At 37.8% G+C, this 17,397-nt stretch overlaps 1 protein-coding gene across 1 annotated transcript in view; it reads left to right on the top strand.

The window, feature by feature from the left end:
• The window catches only part of LOC136871615 (hydroxylysine kinase), a 109,581-nt gene extending 92,559 nt beyond the window's left edge, over positions 1-17,022 (top strand). Inside the window, exons 6-8 of the mRNA XM_067145078.2 lie at positions 6,923-7,097; positions 15,159-15,406; positions 16,721-17,022. Coding sequence (XP_067001179.1) covers positions 6,923-7,097; positions 15,159-15,406; positions 16,721-16,912 — 615 coding nt within the window. The 3' untranslated portion in view covers positions 16,913-17,022. The remainder of the gene's footprint in view (positions 1-6,922; positions 7,098-15,158; positions 15,407-16,720) is intronic.
• Positions 17,023-17,397: the final 375 nt, after the last annotated feature.

The raw sequence follows: 17,397 nt of genomic DNA, 5'->3' as shown, positions 1-17,397 counted from the left end.
TACTGGATATAAACGCCTAGCATTTCCATGCTAAAGACTCAACAAGCACTACTGTGCATTATGCACCCGTACTATTTCAAATGCTTACAACAAATGTCATGAAGTGTGCACAACGCTTTGTAAACATAATCCAATGAAACAACTTCATTTATAAATTGTATTTTCTACTTACATGAAGCTGGCAGCCATTTCACAGGAAACTGATAATAACCTACAGTCCACCACTCCTTGTGTCACAACAATAGATTTTAAAATTAAATAAACGTGATTACTCGATTCTATGAGTAGAAACACTTCTCTAACTGCTGGGCCACAGTCTTCCAGATTCCTTCATGTTGGCATCAGTACTAAAATAAAAAGGTGGGGCCGATGACCTAGATGTTAGGCCCCTTTAAACAACAAGCATCATCATCATAAAAAAAAAAAGGCATGAAAATTGTTGCCATATGGCAACGCACGGCACTAATAGGTTTTTTATTTTGCTATTTGCTTTACGTCGCACCGACACAGATATGTCTTATGGCGACGATGGGATAGGAAAGGCCTAGGAATTGGAAGGAAGTGGCCGTGGCCTTAATTAAGGTACAGCCCCGGCATTTGCCTGGTGTGAAAATGGGAAACCACGGAAAACCATCTTCAGGGCTGCCGACAGTGGGGCTCGAACCCACTATCTCCTGATTACTGGATACTGGCCGCACTTAAGTGACTGCAGCTATCGAGCTCAGTGCTAATAGGTTTTAAGAGGTGAATTAAAGAAAATAATAAAAACATTAAAAAACACGAACAGATGCAAACCAGAACATGGATATCGTATATAAAAAAACATGTAAGTAAACAGGACAGGATGTTGGTACTTATCTTTTGCACCTTGATGCTTTGAGTGAAATAGAGATTCAAGAAACCCAATTTATTTAAAACAGGAGAATCACTTAGTATATACATGATTACATTTTTGTTCACCCCAAATAATGTTCCCCAAATTCTGAAGCACATATGTTGGCATGCCTCCCACTGTCAGCAGCTTATCGTGACATACTTGCCTCTTTTCCCTCTGTTGCCCTGTGCAGTATATATATATTTTTTTACTATTGCTGATTTTGATTCAATTTCTTCTGGTATAAAATAAGGGAATAGAATTAATTTAATAGAAAAAAGTGAAACACTATGCATTTCAGACAAAATTTGTAGATAGACCATATGGAACCTATAATTAAATGTTGTGACATTACAACAACATGGCAATGTATAAGTTAATTACCCCGTTTGAGAAGTTTCAGCGCAATAATTGATAAACATTACTGATTATGACAATCACAACACCAATACTGCCGTTTCCTACCTTTTGACAAGAATAACCACAAAGAGCTGTCTTAAGGTTTATAGCTGTGAATTCTTGTGCTGCTTATTTTTGTGGACATTATGGCTTGTCTAAAACAGTTAGTCTTGCTTCTAAGCCAGTTTCACCTGAAAACGTAGCAAGGGCCGTAGCATTAGTGCCGAATGGGCACAGTATACGCTGTGTAACAGACGTTATAGGCACGTCTTGTTCTAACATGTACAGAAATGTCAAAAGGAACAGCAAGGACAATATATATACCAGGAGGCCTGGTTCTGGTCATAGGAGAAGCACTACTGAGCGCGATGATTGCTTTCTCGTAATGCAAGTTCTTTGTGATCGTCACACAACAGCTGTGGAGGCCAGAAATTGTTTGCAGCATGTATGGGGCACGAACATCAGCGATAACACAGTAAGAAGGAAGTTGTGTGAAGTCCATTTAGAGTCCAAGTGGCCCGCCACAGGACCTATGCTTACACGTGAGCACCGTGCCTCTCGGATGCAACTTGCCAACGCCAATCGAAACTGGACTGTGGAGCCCAGCATTGTTCATGGATGAATCCAGATTCTGTTTGAGGGCACCGGATGGAAGGGAGAGAGTATGGAGAAGGTCCGGGGAATGTTACTCACCGTTCGATGGAGGCTCTGTGATGGTCAGGGCTGGAATTACCACTGATGTGTGCACAGAGCTTGTCTTGCTCAAGATTCATAGAGGAGATTTTAGCGGATCACGTGGTGCCTTTTGCACCTGTCATTGGCGAGAACTTTATCCTGATGCATGACAATGCTCGCCGGCACATTGTCATGTGTGTATGTGAGTATCTGGATGAATGTAAAATAAAAGCTAAAAGTTTCCACCTATTCAATACAACTTATTGTAATCAATTTGATGAAACTAGTTTTAGTCTTGCTAGAAACCTTCATCAGTCAAAATCAATTAAGTTAAGGCAAGATATGAATTATAGATAAAATTTATGAAGGAAGGGTGTGTTGTTGTTATTCATTGCAAGACAAGTAAAAATTTTAATGTTAACACTCATCACTGTCACACATCTTGTGTAAGTTCTCAGTTTTCTTTCAAGCTGAAAAATGCACTTCACAGAAGACCAGGTGTACCACTAAAAATACCAGCATTTGAAGAATCTTCTTGAATTCAGTTCAGCTGAAACAAGTGTGAACAGAATAATGTTGATGGGAAAATGGTAAGATGTTCATTTGTTTCCAATATGGATCATTGAAAAAGTTGAAAGAGCAAAAGCAAAGAAATAGAATAGAGCTGAATTGTAGATAGGAGGTATAGTGTAGCCTAAGGTGTGGCTGAGGGATGTGGAATGGTGGGTGATCACTGGAGGGAATTTGGAGAAAAATTTAAAAAAAAGTTTAGAGTACTTAATTTCCTTTTCTTGAAAATAGGAATTAATAGATCAAATAAAGGGTCTGTTTTTTTTCTGATATCTCATTAAGGTTAAAAATGGGATTAAAGAATTTATCCAGGTGGATGAAACAATTTTCAGAGATACTGAACAGAGAGAGCAGCTGCTATCAAAATGAGAATCCATAATGCGAATGCAGCATTCATTCAACTCTATCTGATATGGAGGGCCAGAGAAATATCAATGAAAACCAAACTTCGCATTTTCCAAACAAATGTAAAAATCAATACTCTTATATGGTTGTGAAACCTGGAAAGTTACCTCAGAGATTGCTCATAAACTACAGTATTCATAAATAGATGCTTAAGGAGAATTAAACGTATTTTCTGACTATTTCAAACAAAGATCTTTGAAAATAAACAGAAGAAGAGCCCATTGGCATACAAATAAAATGGAGGGAATGGATAATGGATCGGCCACACACTGCGGAAGCAGCAGGATGCAGTGGAGAGAAAGGCTCTGTTTTGGAACCCCTAAGGACAACGGAAGAAAGATAGACCCAGGAGGTCATGGATACGCAGTGTGATGGAGGAGGCAAAACAAGAAGGGAAGACCTTTGGAGAACTCAAGACCCTGGCTCAAAATACGATACACTGGCGCTGCTTTGTAAAAGCCCTATGCTCTGCAAAAGAGTACAAGGAAATAAGTTAAGTCATTGAGCAGAGAGCCCTTATTAAACATTTTCAAGATTTTTAAATCTTGACCAATATTGGTGAATTTATGGTTTAAGTTCATCATATATTTTCCCATAGCTGAAAATGTATTATATTTACATGAATTTACATGTTCTAACTACCTCATGTCAAAGTTTCTACCTGTTTGGTCGATATAGGCGGATGGACAACTACTACATTTAAGCATTTAAGTGATAAGTACAATCTTGCAGCATGCATTGTTGAGCGGCATAGCAGACATAGCAGGGCTGCCATTGGGTACAACAGCTGATATCACCTATGTATTGATAGCAATCTGAACAGCAGCCAGTGCAAGAGGGATATTTTAGTGCCTGAAGTATTCCCCCTTTTACAGGCAACTCCACATGCCACATTTCAGCAGGACAATGCCCGACCATATGTGGCGAGGAATGTGCAAGCCTTCTTCATAGAATGACAGGTACCATTGCTTCCTTGGCCTGTACATTCACCTGACATGTCACTCATGAAATATGTCTGGTATATGGTTGGTCGGCAACTTGTTCATCACAGTCCTCTAGTAACCAGTGTCAATGATTTGTGAACTTGCATACAAACTGCGTGGAGGGAGATTCCCCAGGAACATATCCAGAACCTCTTTGATTCCATCCCATGACATTTAAAGGCTCCGGTAGCATGTGGAGATACACAAAATCCTAAGTACTCAAGCTCAAAGGTCGTGTACAGACCTGTAAACTTGATCATTTATGTATTGTCATGTACCTAATCTGTGGCACAAAATTCATATTAATCACATGTTTTCTTCTTGGTGTTGCAATTTTCATAACATTAGTATATAATGATTACTATAATGTCACAATTATAATTTTATTTGAAGAAGTAAATTAAGAGTAAACATTACATATTTAAAAAAGAAATTTTTACAAGTAAAAATTGCTACAATAATATTAATTATTAGTTATTTGATTGCCTTTACTCAGTTACTTCCCAACTCTGTAGTTATGTAGGTATCAACATTCAATACTCTAGGAATGAAAAAAGACCGAAACTGTTTTGGTAAATAATCGTGGGTCTGAAACAAATTATTGACTGACAAGATCAGGAACTGTAAAGTAAGAGTATGATTAATTATGATGCTCAATATTCAAAAGAGAATCTTTGAAGAAGCATTCTTTTTAAAGCATCAATTTTATTTTTGTACAATAAGTATGGATTTTATAAAACTCTACTACTGATATTTAACATAGCCAATATGCCTTTGCAAAGCAATGAAAAAATTATTAACAGAATCAGGAGAACAATAATTCTATGGCCTTCAAAACAATCTTATATATTCTGTTAATTATGTCATGATATCAGAATGCAGTGTCTGTGCTGTGACAACAGTGTTAAATTTTAGTTTGCTGAGAGCAGAACAATGGAAAGTTAATCCATAGTACATAGTCTAATGCCAGTCCTGGTTTGTGTTGTGACAACAAGTGGACAATAAGTGGCTGTCGTACGAACAGAGCAAATCAATGGAACAGGCTGAATTAAGAGACATGCATTTGGTATATAGTGCATGCAATGGTATTTCAAGAGCTGCTAGATATCTTTATGCAGAGCAATATAAGTGACAGCATGTGCCAAATCATTGTACATTTATTGTAATTGATCAATGCCAGCAAGAAACTGGTTCATTTTGAGCAAGTTTCTTTTTGTTGTTCAAAATTGGTGCTCGTGACTGTGTGTTGTTATTTATTTTATTTTTTTTCCACAGACCCACTGCTGGCCTTCAACACACAGTGCGCACATCCAAATTTCAGGAGAATGTTTTGGAACAGCTCGAGAACAAGCCATCACCAAGTGCATCATATGTTGCACAGCAATTACATGTTGACAAGATGGGTGCTTGGCGGATGCGGCACGAACAATAGCCACATCCGTTTCAACCGCAAGGTGTGCAAGCACTCCAAATGAATGACTACCCTTGCTGGGTAGAGTTTTGTCAATGGTACTTGCCAGATGCACTATGAAACCTGGTTTTGTGCTATTTGTGTTGTTCACTGATGAAGCATCGTTTAACCGAGAAGGAATAGTTGATTTACAGTCAGTTTATACACCTGTGGACCGACGAAAACACTTATGCTAGCATCTGCCATTCCCACCGACAACAAAGAAGGCTGGTATTGAAGAGGATAGTTAGGTTGGGCTGTGCATGCTCCTATTAGATCTCTATGGTAACCTATACCAGCAGCTCCTAGAGAACACATTGCTTGAGCTCTTCGAAGACGTTTCACTTGATACTCAATATCAGTTGTGGTTTCAGCATGATAGTGCAACTTCGCATTTCTCTTGGGAAGTCTGAGAGTATTTGAGCCACAGATTCAGTGAGCAATAGATTGGCCATGGTGGACCCGTTGCATGGCTAGCTCGTTCACATGACCTCACCCCACCTGTCTTTTTTTGCGTGAGACCTTTGAATAGCCTGGAGTATGCGACTCCACTTGAATCTGAGGAAGAGCTCTTCGCTCACTGCTGCAAGCTCTCTATGGTACAAGCCTGGATTCTTTTAAACAAGTAATGGAACATCATTGCAAAGAATGTATTGAAGCAGGAGGCCACATTTTTACACATTTTTATAAAAGATTGCAAAAAAAATGGTGAATGTAATAGTTTTATTCTCAACCACCTCAAATTCTTAACAAATGAATTCTTACAAAGGCCGTTACCCCACATATTTTTCGCAGGGGATTAGGATTTGTGCAGGGGGTCTTCCAATAAAAAAAACTATAGTAACCATTTTTTTAAACTTTCAAATAGGTTTTTACAGAATGAAAAGTTTGAAATTGTTTTAGAGGAGTATCTTTTACAGTACAAGTCAATGGATGAAGTAGAATGCACTTCAGCACAAGCATGCAGTGAGACACAAAGATTTCTGTCATTTGTTTAAAAATGGAGCTAACAATGTTTCACTGTAAATATTAAAAATATTTAGAGATTTGATTCATTTTTTTTTTTAATCTAGTAGCGGCTCGATAACATCGAAATATTTCTATATGTTTACTGAAATTGATTTTACAGTGTAAAGAACATTTTTTTTTTTAATCTGTATATCTCATCAAAATTAAAATTTCCATTTATGTTTTCAGTAAATTTATTAACTATATTCATAGAGAAACATTTAAAGATGGCACAGGTTTTATAGGTTAAATTCCATTGTTTATTTTGGAAATGCTTGTATTTATAATATTTCTCATTTATTGTAGGCTCTTACAAAACCAGTATATGCTGTTTAAATTTGTCAAGTTAACTTTTATTTCAGAGTGGGTTTGAAACCCCATAACTTCCCCCCCTGGGTACAGCCTTGCTTCTGACTGGATATTTAATAAAAAAGTATATGTTTTTAAAATCTTTTTGCTTTTTTGTCTGAGAGAGAGTGTGCATGTGTGTTTTTTAAATACTCTAAAAGATTTGCAACAAATTGCATTGCTGGTACCGGTATTCCTACTTTTCATTAGAACTTCAAACATCCAGCCTTTAAGAACCATAAAAGCACATGGATGTTGGAGTATGTTCCTACTCTTGGAAAGTTTCTTTATGCTGTCAAGGACCCAGAAAGACAAGCTATAGTTGAAGAAGTTATTCAAAAGTTTTCAGAAGAAGTGGTACCAAAAATGGACAGTCTGGAAAAAGGTAAGCAGACATTTATTTGTACCGTATATCTAAATTTCAAATCTACACTTAAAGTTGTATGTCTATGCTCAATTTATTAGCTCAATTGCTTTTCAAAAAAGGGGTTCTGACATACTTGATGAAATATGCAACATACACTACATTTGTAGAAGAAAAGAAGTAAGGTGAAATTTGAAGAATTTTTAACATTATTAGAATTTACTTTGGAAAATAACTATTTTGTTTTTTACAACAAAATTTACAAACAGTCTAAAGGCCTAGCAATGGGTTCACCGACTTCAGGTATTTTTGCAAATATCTTCATGGATTACACGGAATTTAATAAAATAGTGGATAAAATAGATGGATTGATTACATGGTTAAGATACGTCGATGATATATTTGTTATTATTGATGAATGATGGTATATTAGAGTATTAAGATAATTTGAATAAACAAGTGCATTTTATGATGGAATGATAGAACTTTAGATTTAACAATTATTACTAGAAATTCTGGTAATTTTGATTTTCTAATTTTCAGAAAAGCTACTCAAACATATACTATTATCAGAAATGACTCCAATCATCCAGGTCAACACAAAAAGGCAACATTTTACAGTTTAATTAATAGAGCTATGAACATACCTATGTCAATCACAAATAAGATGCAAATTAATTAATTATATTCCTTTCCTTACAATACTTTCAGTTGTGTGGGACAGTACTTTACCTTTTGGTTTCATAGAACATGTCTGTCAGTTGCTCCTCCATTATTTCATTATTGACTATATTTCAATGCACAGTACTCCCTAAAGATTTTAGTGCTTAGTACCCCAAGGAACAGTATTAGTTATATATCAATGGTCTGTGTGAGCTAAACTGTAATGCAAAAATTAACTCATATGCTGATGACACGGTAGTCACAGTCATGGGTGAAACTTGGGAGGACACCTTCAACAGAGCACAATAAATCCTAGTCATAGTTCAGAAATGGCTAAACAACCACCTACTTACTTTAAATGAACATAAAACAAAATTCCCCTGCTTCTTGCATAATAAAAAAATGCAACCCTCAGACAACCTAACACTAAAACTCCACACACCAACTTGCAAAAATATCGAAAGCTGCAACTGTTATAATTTACAGAAATCAATAAATTTTCATACCTAGGGATAATTATAGAGAGTTATCTGAATTTGAATTTTCATGCATCAAATTTGATCATTAAACTTCAGAAACTTATTTATATATTTTACAGAATTAGAAATGTTATTTCAACAAAAGCCTTGAAGTCTGTATACTTTGCTTTAGTTCAATCGCAACTCCAATATGGAATTAACAGTTGGGGTGGAATACTTGATTCACACTTGGCTCAGGTAAATACATGCCAGAACTACATACTGAAAGTCATGTACAAAAAGCCACTGATGTTTCCAACATATGAACTATTCCAGCAAAGCATGGTACTTAACACATGGCAGCTATTTGTGCAGTCAGTGAGCCTATACATGCATAAAAATGTAAAGCTCTTCTGCAAAGAACCCAAGTCAAAAATTTGCACTAGCCTACAAGACAGAACTGGAATAAGTATATCACGCCAGAACACTTTACTTGGACAATGAAATCTAAGTTGTCTAGGGCCACGGACATACAATGCATTACCTGTGGACGTGATCAGTGGCAATCAGAATACCCTGAAGAAAAGGCTATTCACATGACTGATTAACAATTATTACAAAGTAGATCAACTTATAAATTTCCATTATAACATTTAAATCAACTATCACACTATTCCTCTCTACTAAGAAACCAATCTTCTCCTTAACCCATGTCCCTCCTTTCCAGCTTCCTGTTTATTACACCAAATGCAGAAAAACAGTTCATAAAATTACTGTAGTCATATATCACCAAAGTGATAATGGAGTAAATGAAATGAAATGGCGTATGGCTTTTAGTGCCGGGAGTGTCCGAGAACATGTTTGGCTCGCCAGGTGCAGGCCTTTTAATTTGACGCCTGTAGGCGACCTGCGTATCATGATGAGGATGAAATGATGATGAAGACGACACACACATCCAACCCCTGTACCAGCAAAATTAACCAATGATGGTTAAAATTCCTGACCCTGCCGGGAATCGAACCCGGGACCCCTGTGACCAAAGGCCAGCATGCTAACCATTTAGCTATGGAGCCGGACATGGAGTAAATGATACTCTCTAGATGCCATGATGTACATAATCTAGTTATTGTATTTTTGAAGCCTACACACAAGTTTACACACTGTATCTTTTACTACCTCTGTATGTAAATGTAAAATATTGATTGTGAAAAAAAATGTTTAAAATGAAAACAAAATTTAAACACCCCTACTAATTGAACTCAATATTTTCACTATTTAACCATGGGTTTAGATAATTGTTTCCAAGTTATACTAGTCCATTACACACTTGCATCAAGCCAAGATTCAACTTCTATTATATTATCTGATAAATATATATATATATATTAATTATATTCCTTTCCTTACAATACTTCTACAATTTTACACTAACAATTTTATGTCAACCTTACTTGACTTCCAGTTCCCTGAGCTCTCACTACCACTCTTTAGTCCACCCTATTTCCCTGAATGTACCACCCTGTAACTCTTCTAAACAAACCTCTGTACTTGTACATATCCAGGCAGTAGAAGTGAAGACACTCATTAGGATCTGCAAATCTCTTTCCCAGTTTTCCCCATACCCACTCCATAGATTCATTTAAATCCCCAATCACCCTCCATCCAGTTTCCTCCAACACAGTATCCTACTGATAACAATCTCTGCTCCCTTAAATATCCCCCATGCTGCTATAACCAGATCCCACACATCCCCAACTATGTTGGTACCTATTCCTGCTTGCTTTATATTGTTGGTACCGATGCAAAAAATTTACCACCTTCTTCTTACTCATCCTTCCTTTTGACATTCTTCACTATCTGTCTTATCCTAATTCCTGCACAACATTCTACCCTGGTTCCCTTTCTTCCACACACTTTCCCCATGTGCCTAACAATGATCAGAGGCTCAACCGTACCCACTAACCACCTCATTAGATTTCCTCCCCTCCTGCTCTCCCTTATCTTCCCTCCCCCTCCTCTGTAGCACCTACTGTTCCCCATCGCCCCTCTGCTGTTTTACCAATAGTAACTCATACCAATTCCTCACCAATGTCTCCCCTGAACTTTGCCACTGACTACATCCATTGGCCCTCAATTACCTTCTGGTTAATACATCATCCCACCTACCTTCCATAAGTTCTTCCCTTCCTTTCCCTCACAACACAAAGTTAAGCCTTGCTAATTCAAGCCTCCGTAGTTCAAGGTTCCACATAATTCAAGCCACTTCTATGAAAATTTAACTTAAAGAAAATACAGTAAACACATAAGAAAGACAATGACGACTACTACTACTACTACTACGGATTGATAGGTACCTTTTGGCAGATTTTCGACTTGTCAGAAAAATAACTGCACCCAGCCATAGCTGTCACTAAAAATAAATCAGCGGCAGGCTGACCGTTATGGCAAATAATAGTATGCACACCTGTACCGATGTTTCAGTCATTGAAATGAGTAGTGATCCCACTGAAGACAGTGGTGATGAAGTGCCTGAAGAAACTACCAACCCATACTGAGGGTTTGGCCATGCTAGACGTGGCACTACATTATGTCAACCAGCAATTGGAAGCTACGCTGACTGACACTATGTTTCTTAGAGGATGGTGTGACATTGCTGAGGCTCCATTTTAAAACAAAAGACTTAACAATTTCTTTTAAATTGAAATTCAAGTTTCTTTTAAATGTGGTAATAATGGCTATATTAATTTTAACACAGATATGTACGAGGACTGTATTTTTAAACTTCTTTTTGTATTCATTAAACATTTATTCATGTATTACCCTTTGATTTGATTTGTTTGTGTTTCTGTGTAATCAAGATTTTTGTAATTCAGGATAGTGTCAGCCCTAATTAACTCCAATTTCTAGGCCTGTATTTTAGTTGCTATCATTATCCAAGCACTAAGCCTCGGTACTAGCTTCTGTATCCCAGAATCATAGAGATCTAATGTCTTCCTCTTGAACCATATCTTAACTTCTTCTAATATCTTATCATCTTTGAATTTTATAACACATTATGGTACCATCCACAGGTAACACAGACCCATGGTGTCTCTTACAAAATGGTACTACTCTCAGGAAATGCAGACCCATGATGTTCCTCACATAGTGGAACTAATCATGGGCAACAGCAAAACCCGTGTTGTTCCTCATATGGTGATGCTAATCACAGGCAATGTTCATCATATAGTGGTATTACTCATAGGTAACGCAGACCCATTCTGAACATAGAGTAACTGATACATTCCAGCACAGCGTACAGCAGCTTTTCTCACGTGGACATCAAACTGTGCAGCCATGCCCTCACCTCAGTGGGATATACACAATGGTACTAACCACAGGCAACACCCAGACCCGTGGTGTTCCTCACATGAGGGTACTACTCCTAGGTAATGTAGATCCATGGTGATCCTCATGGCCTGTGATGTAACCACAACATCACTGTGTCTGAATAGCACCTGCTCATCGCCTGCCTGCCTGCTTACAAGACTGTGTGCCCGTGGGACGAAATACACAGCGTCAGCACCTCTGGTCTAAACTGTATACCCTGACAGGATTATAGTCCAAGTAGTCAAGGTTGAGCATTTGATCCCAGGTTGCAGTGATGCTACACTGAACATCACTTTCTCACATGCTGCTGCTGATGATGCTTGTTGTTTTAAGGGGCCTAACATCTAGGTCATCGGCCCCTGATGGTACGAAATGAGACGAAATGCAATGACAAAATAAAAATCCAAAATCCTCCACTGACCAGAATTCAAAGCGTGAGGACGAAAAATGAATGGATGGATATGAAGTTAAAACAATCAGTGGAGCCGACCCACAATGCCTCAGTCTCAGAAACTGACGGAAAACAATAGTAATACTGACCAAGGGACTGCTTCTATAGCTCAATACTGAATCGATGATGCTTGCAAGCTAAAGGGGTCCAAAATAGAGGCCATTGGCCTCTCATAATGCTACTTATCACTTGGAAAGTAGAACCATGGTATTTAACATGGTGCGGTACTAATCAAAAGTATCGTAGACTCGCGGTATTCCTCACATTATGGTACTACTCACAGGTAATGAAATTCGCACAAGTAATACAGTCCTATGGTGTTTCACACATAGCGGCCATCACTTTCTCCATGCAGATAATGGATAATACACTCAATTCAATTACCAAGGTAAATATTCCTGATATAACCCACATTATAAATGCTAAATAAATATAGATATAGCTATATTCTTCTGGGCAGGAGCTCAATGAGGTATACGGTTACAACCTCCATGTTGCACACTAGATCAGAAGGGATACTTTAACTTTTTCTTAAATTAATACAGATACTACAATAGTAGAAGTCATGAGGCAAATCTCCTTTTATGATGAGTTTCTTATTTGATCTATATGATAAATGAGTTGATACATTATTCTCCTGTTAAGACAGAAATATACATAAAACCTGTCCAATGATGACATACAGATGTACTGACAGGAAGGGTTTAACATGACATGCTCACAATATTATCTTTCTATGTCTAAATGATTATGTGGGCTCCTGCACAGTTTGCATTTTATCCACAGTACATACATATTTATATCAGACTCTTGCTAATTTGATGGAGAGGGACCAATCTGTTCTCGTTACCCCTTTGAATTTAGTTATCTTCTAACACCAATAGGCTGACAGTAGATTAGCTATGAACCCTTCATCATTTATATTTAGTTGGAGTCGTAGAAATAAAGAGCAATGTACAATTTCATTTTTAAGTACTTTTCTCCAGCTCATAGAACAGCAGGATGCAGCAACACCTACAGATGTTTTACTCACTAAATGTTTCCCAGACATTGAAGTGATTCGAGCCCCACTGTCGGCAGCCCTGAAGATGGTTATCCATGGTTTTCCATTTTCACACCAGGCAAATGCTGGGGCTGTGCCTTAAGTAAGGCCGCGGCCTGCTCAGATGAGATCAAGAGAGCAGAAGACATCTTGCAATGGCACTTAATGTGACGGTGAAGTTAACCAAGATTTAGAAGGACAAAGCCACCACTAGTAACATCAAACTCAAGTTGATAAACTCTGGTTTTCCCCATCACCACATACACAACTGAAACCTGGACAATTGATAAAGTTGATAGGAGGAAGACTGAAGCTATAGAAATGTGGTATACTACTGAGTCCTAAAAATATCCCGGACTGAGTACAGGATGAACGCCACTGTCCTAGAAGAGCTCAGGATGAAGGACGGCCTCATAAAGAAGTTCATCCAGGCCTATTGTAGATACTTTGGACACTATTAAAAAGGGCTAGAGCTGTGGAGAAAATGATCATGGAGGGCAAAATGCAAGGATTAAGGCCATAAGAAAGAGCTCCAACAAGGTGTATTGACCAGATGAAGGAGATGGTTGGGAGATCTCTACATCAAGCAACATACTGTATCTAGTACAGAATAGGAGAGCATAGTAAAACTCTGCAGCCACACATGACATGTCACTATACCCTGCCCAGAGCACATGAGTTTGGACAGAGAAAAGGGATTTTTTTTCTTTCTTTACGTGCACTAACACAGATAGGTCTTATGGCGACTATGGAATGGGAAAGGCCTAGGAATGGGAAGAAAGCGGCCATGCCCTTAACTAAGGTACAGCCCCAGCACTTGCCTGGTGTGAAAATGGGAAACAATGGAAAACCATCTTCAGGGCTACCGACAGTGGGGTTCGAACCCACTATCTCCCGGATGCAAGCTCACAGCTACGTGCCCCTAATCACATGGCCAACTAACCTGGTAAGGGAATTTTTGAAATTTGCCTCCTTTCTACATAATCTAAGTTTTTTAATAATCCAAGGAAAATACCATCCCATCCACTTGAATTATCAAGATTTCTAAACATAAATACAATGATAGGCCAGTGAAGGTCAGGTTGCATGGCATTTCTACCAAGACTTACACTTGATGATGCTTGTTGTTTAAAGGGGCCTAACATCTAGGTCATCAGCCCCCAATGGTACGAAATGTAATGACAATTTAAAAGTTCAAAATCATCTATTGACCAGAACAACAATATGTGATGAAGAATGAATAGATGGACATGAATTTAAAACAATCCGTGGATGCGACCCAGAAACTATCATAACTAATAGTATTACAGACCAAGGGACTGCTTCAAAAGCACAATCCTGAATTGAGGATGTCTAAAGGGGTCCAAAATCCAGGTCACTGGCCCCTCATAATGGTACTTATCGCTAGTAAAGTAGAACCATGGTATTTGTCATGTTGCAGTACTAATCACAAGTAGCGTAGACTCGTGGTGTTCCACACATTATGGTACTACTCACAAGTATTGTACATCGCACAGGTAATGCAGACCTATGGTGTTTCTCACATTATGGCGCCACTCATACGCAATGCAAACCCATGGTGTTCCTCACCTAGGTGTACTAATCATGAGCGCCTGTATTCCCATGGTGTCACTTATATAGTGGTACTAATCACAGGCAACGCCCACACCCATGGTGTTTCTCACAATGGTACTAATCATCGGTACTGGAAACCCACAGTGAACCCTCTCTGCTGCTGCTAATCACAAACCTATTGTGTACCTATCATGGTGGTATTACTCGCAAGTAAAGGTGACCCGCATGATAGTACTAATCACAAGTAGTTTCATGGTTCTAATACAATCATCCCTTGGTCACCCCTTTTAGTTGCCTCTTACAACAGGCAGGGCATAGTCCCCCACCCACAGGGGGTATACTTACACTTATTTGTCATTATATTTAACTTTTTGTCCTATTTCCAATCTTTTGATGTACTTTCCATTTGCTTTCATATTACTTATAAACATTTCACCTTGGAGAGAACCTCATTTGCAAAATAAATTGATTGGATGAATTGATTTTTTTTGAGTCTCCTTTCTATTATTTAATTACTGTGTAAGGACTACTTCATGGCGACTTCAACGAAAACAACATCCTGGTGGAGAAGTGTGGAGATGACTGGAATATATGTGCTGTTCTGGACTTTGGAGACTGCAATTTTTCCTGTTATTTGTTTGAACTGGCCATCACCATATGCTACATGATGCTCCAGAGTAAGCAGCTACATCCACTGGAAGCAGGAGGACATGTTATTGCTGGATATATCACCAAGAGGCCACTACCAGCACTTGAGTTCCAACTGCTCAAGGTAAGGATATAGTAAATTACAGGATTTAGAAACTATCGTTCTCATTGTGATTTTATTCTGGTGTAAATAAATATCACATGAGAAACGTTCACTTCCTTGCATAAAACCACTCTATTGCTGCTACTTCTGTTCCTTAACAACACACAGTTATACACAATTATACACAATACTATTAAGGGAAAAACACTGAAGCAATTTACTTTCAATTCTGTCAAGTATAGATATCAACTGATCGTTCACTTCACCATCATATTCGATTCTGAAAAGTACAGATATCAACAAATCCACTCACTGATTATTCACTTGACCATCACAAGGCAAGACTGACTACCCTCTCACTCAAGTCGATTCTGACAAGTTCAGATACCAACCGAATCCTCAGTTCACTGCAATACTCTCTAGACAAACAGTCTAGAAATATAGACTTCTGGAAATGTTCTTGCAACAGTCTAAATGGAACACATCCAAACATACAAATAATAATTTATCAACCAGCCTCTCGATTGGTGTGGAACAAACTTGAATGTTCCATTACAGTTTACAAACACACAGTGACAAAATCTACAAAATTCCTAATGTTTCTACATGTATCTGGATCGTAAATCAGAATGATAGTGGATTATACCCAATATATGAATATTACAGAGCTTTCTACATTTTTCAACTACGCAGATTTTGAGGTTAAACGTATTCACAATATATATTTGAGGTTATACAAATTTACAATACATTTAGCATTTAATAAAAGATATTAAACATAATAACTGAAGGTTTTATAAGAGTTAGGTTATTTGTAGGAAGGCGTACATATGACAAAACATTGATACTTGTATAAACTCTTGTCGCAGCTAATAAACAAAAGGAGAGCAAGGGAGGTGGGGGCTATGAACACAAACTTGTCATATTGTTACATAATGCTGAAAGGGAAGGTGTGATATGTATTTCAGAACATTTTAGGACCCAAACCAATACCAGGAGAGATAGTGGATTCGAGCCCCACTGTTGGCAGCGCTGAAGAGTGTTTCCTGTGGTTTCCCATTTTCACACCAGGTAAATTCTGGGGCTGTACCTTAATTAAGGCCACGGCCCTTTCCTTCCCACTCCTAGGCTTTTCCTATCCCATCGTCACCGTACGATCTATCTGTGTCGGTCGATGTAAAGCCAATTGCAAAAATTGTAGCATTCACACAACTTATTTCCAAGATTTCCCTCAGACACTGAATAAGATGTGAATTTCTTACAATCTTCAAAAAATGATGTCACAAAAAATGTTCATAAAATAATATGGTACCCTATGTAATTTTGATATTTCAGCTGTGTGTATGTGCAAGACTTTGCCAGAGTCTGGTGTTGGGAGCATACTCCTACCTACAAGATCCTGGAAATCAATATATCCTGAGCACTGCAGCGAATGGTTGGAGCTTACTGCAAAATCTATGGCACACCTCAGATGAAGAGGTCTGCAAAAGATGGGAGGCTGTAATGGCTTCTTATACTAATTCCTGATGATATCTTAAGGGATAATATGAATTCAGTAAGGTGATTTAGAGAAAGAAACATTTTAATATTATGTCCGAAGCTTATTATTATCTTAATAAATAGCAAAATATTTTCAAGACATCACAACCCTTAATTTCCTTCCAACAACCTAATTATTTTCAGAATCATAAAAGTATTAATCAGAGAGAACAGAACAATAATGATTGAAAATATTCAGCAGCACAAACATTTAAAAAAAAACTGCATCCCTTTGGTGTGAACCCTTTATAATACTTTACACAAACATAGATGTGACACATCTAAATATAATATATCTACATTATTATTGCTTACCATCATACAAATGATTAAGAGCATTGGTTTCTCTGTCTGCATTATGCACACCATCTTACAAATCGACACACAGTAACTGCCCTCTTGCTTGTACTCTTCTTGATAAATAATTCACCAACTCATTAAGCCATTGTTAGACTGATTTATCCCACTCTAAA

The sequence above is a fragment of the Anabrus simplex genome, chromosome 4 (assembly GCF_040414725.1).
Source record: "Anabrus simplex isolate iqAnaSimp1 chromosome 4, ASM4041472v1, whole genome shotgun sequence".
In the NCBI taxonomy this organism is placed as follows: Eukaryota; Metazoa; Arthropoda; class Insecta; order Orthoptera; family Tettigoniidae; genus Anabrus; species Anabrus simplex.
Note: the sequence above shows the minus strand (reverse complement) of the source record. Positions and strands in the feature narration are given on the sequence as shown.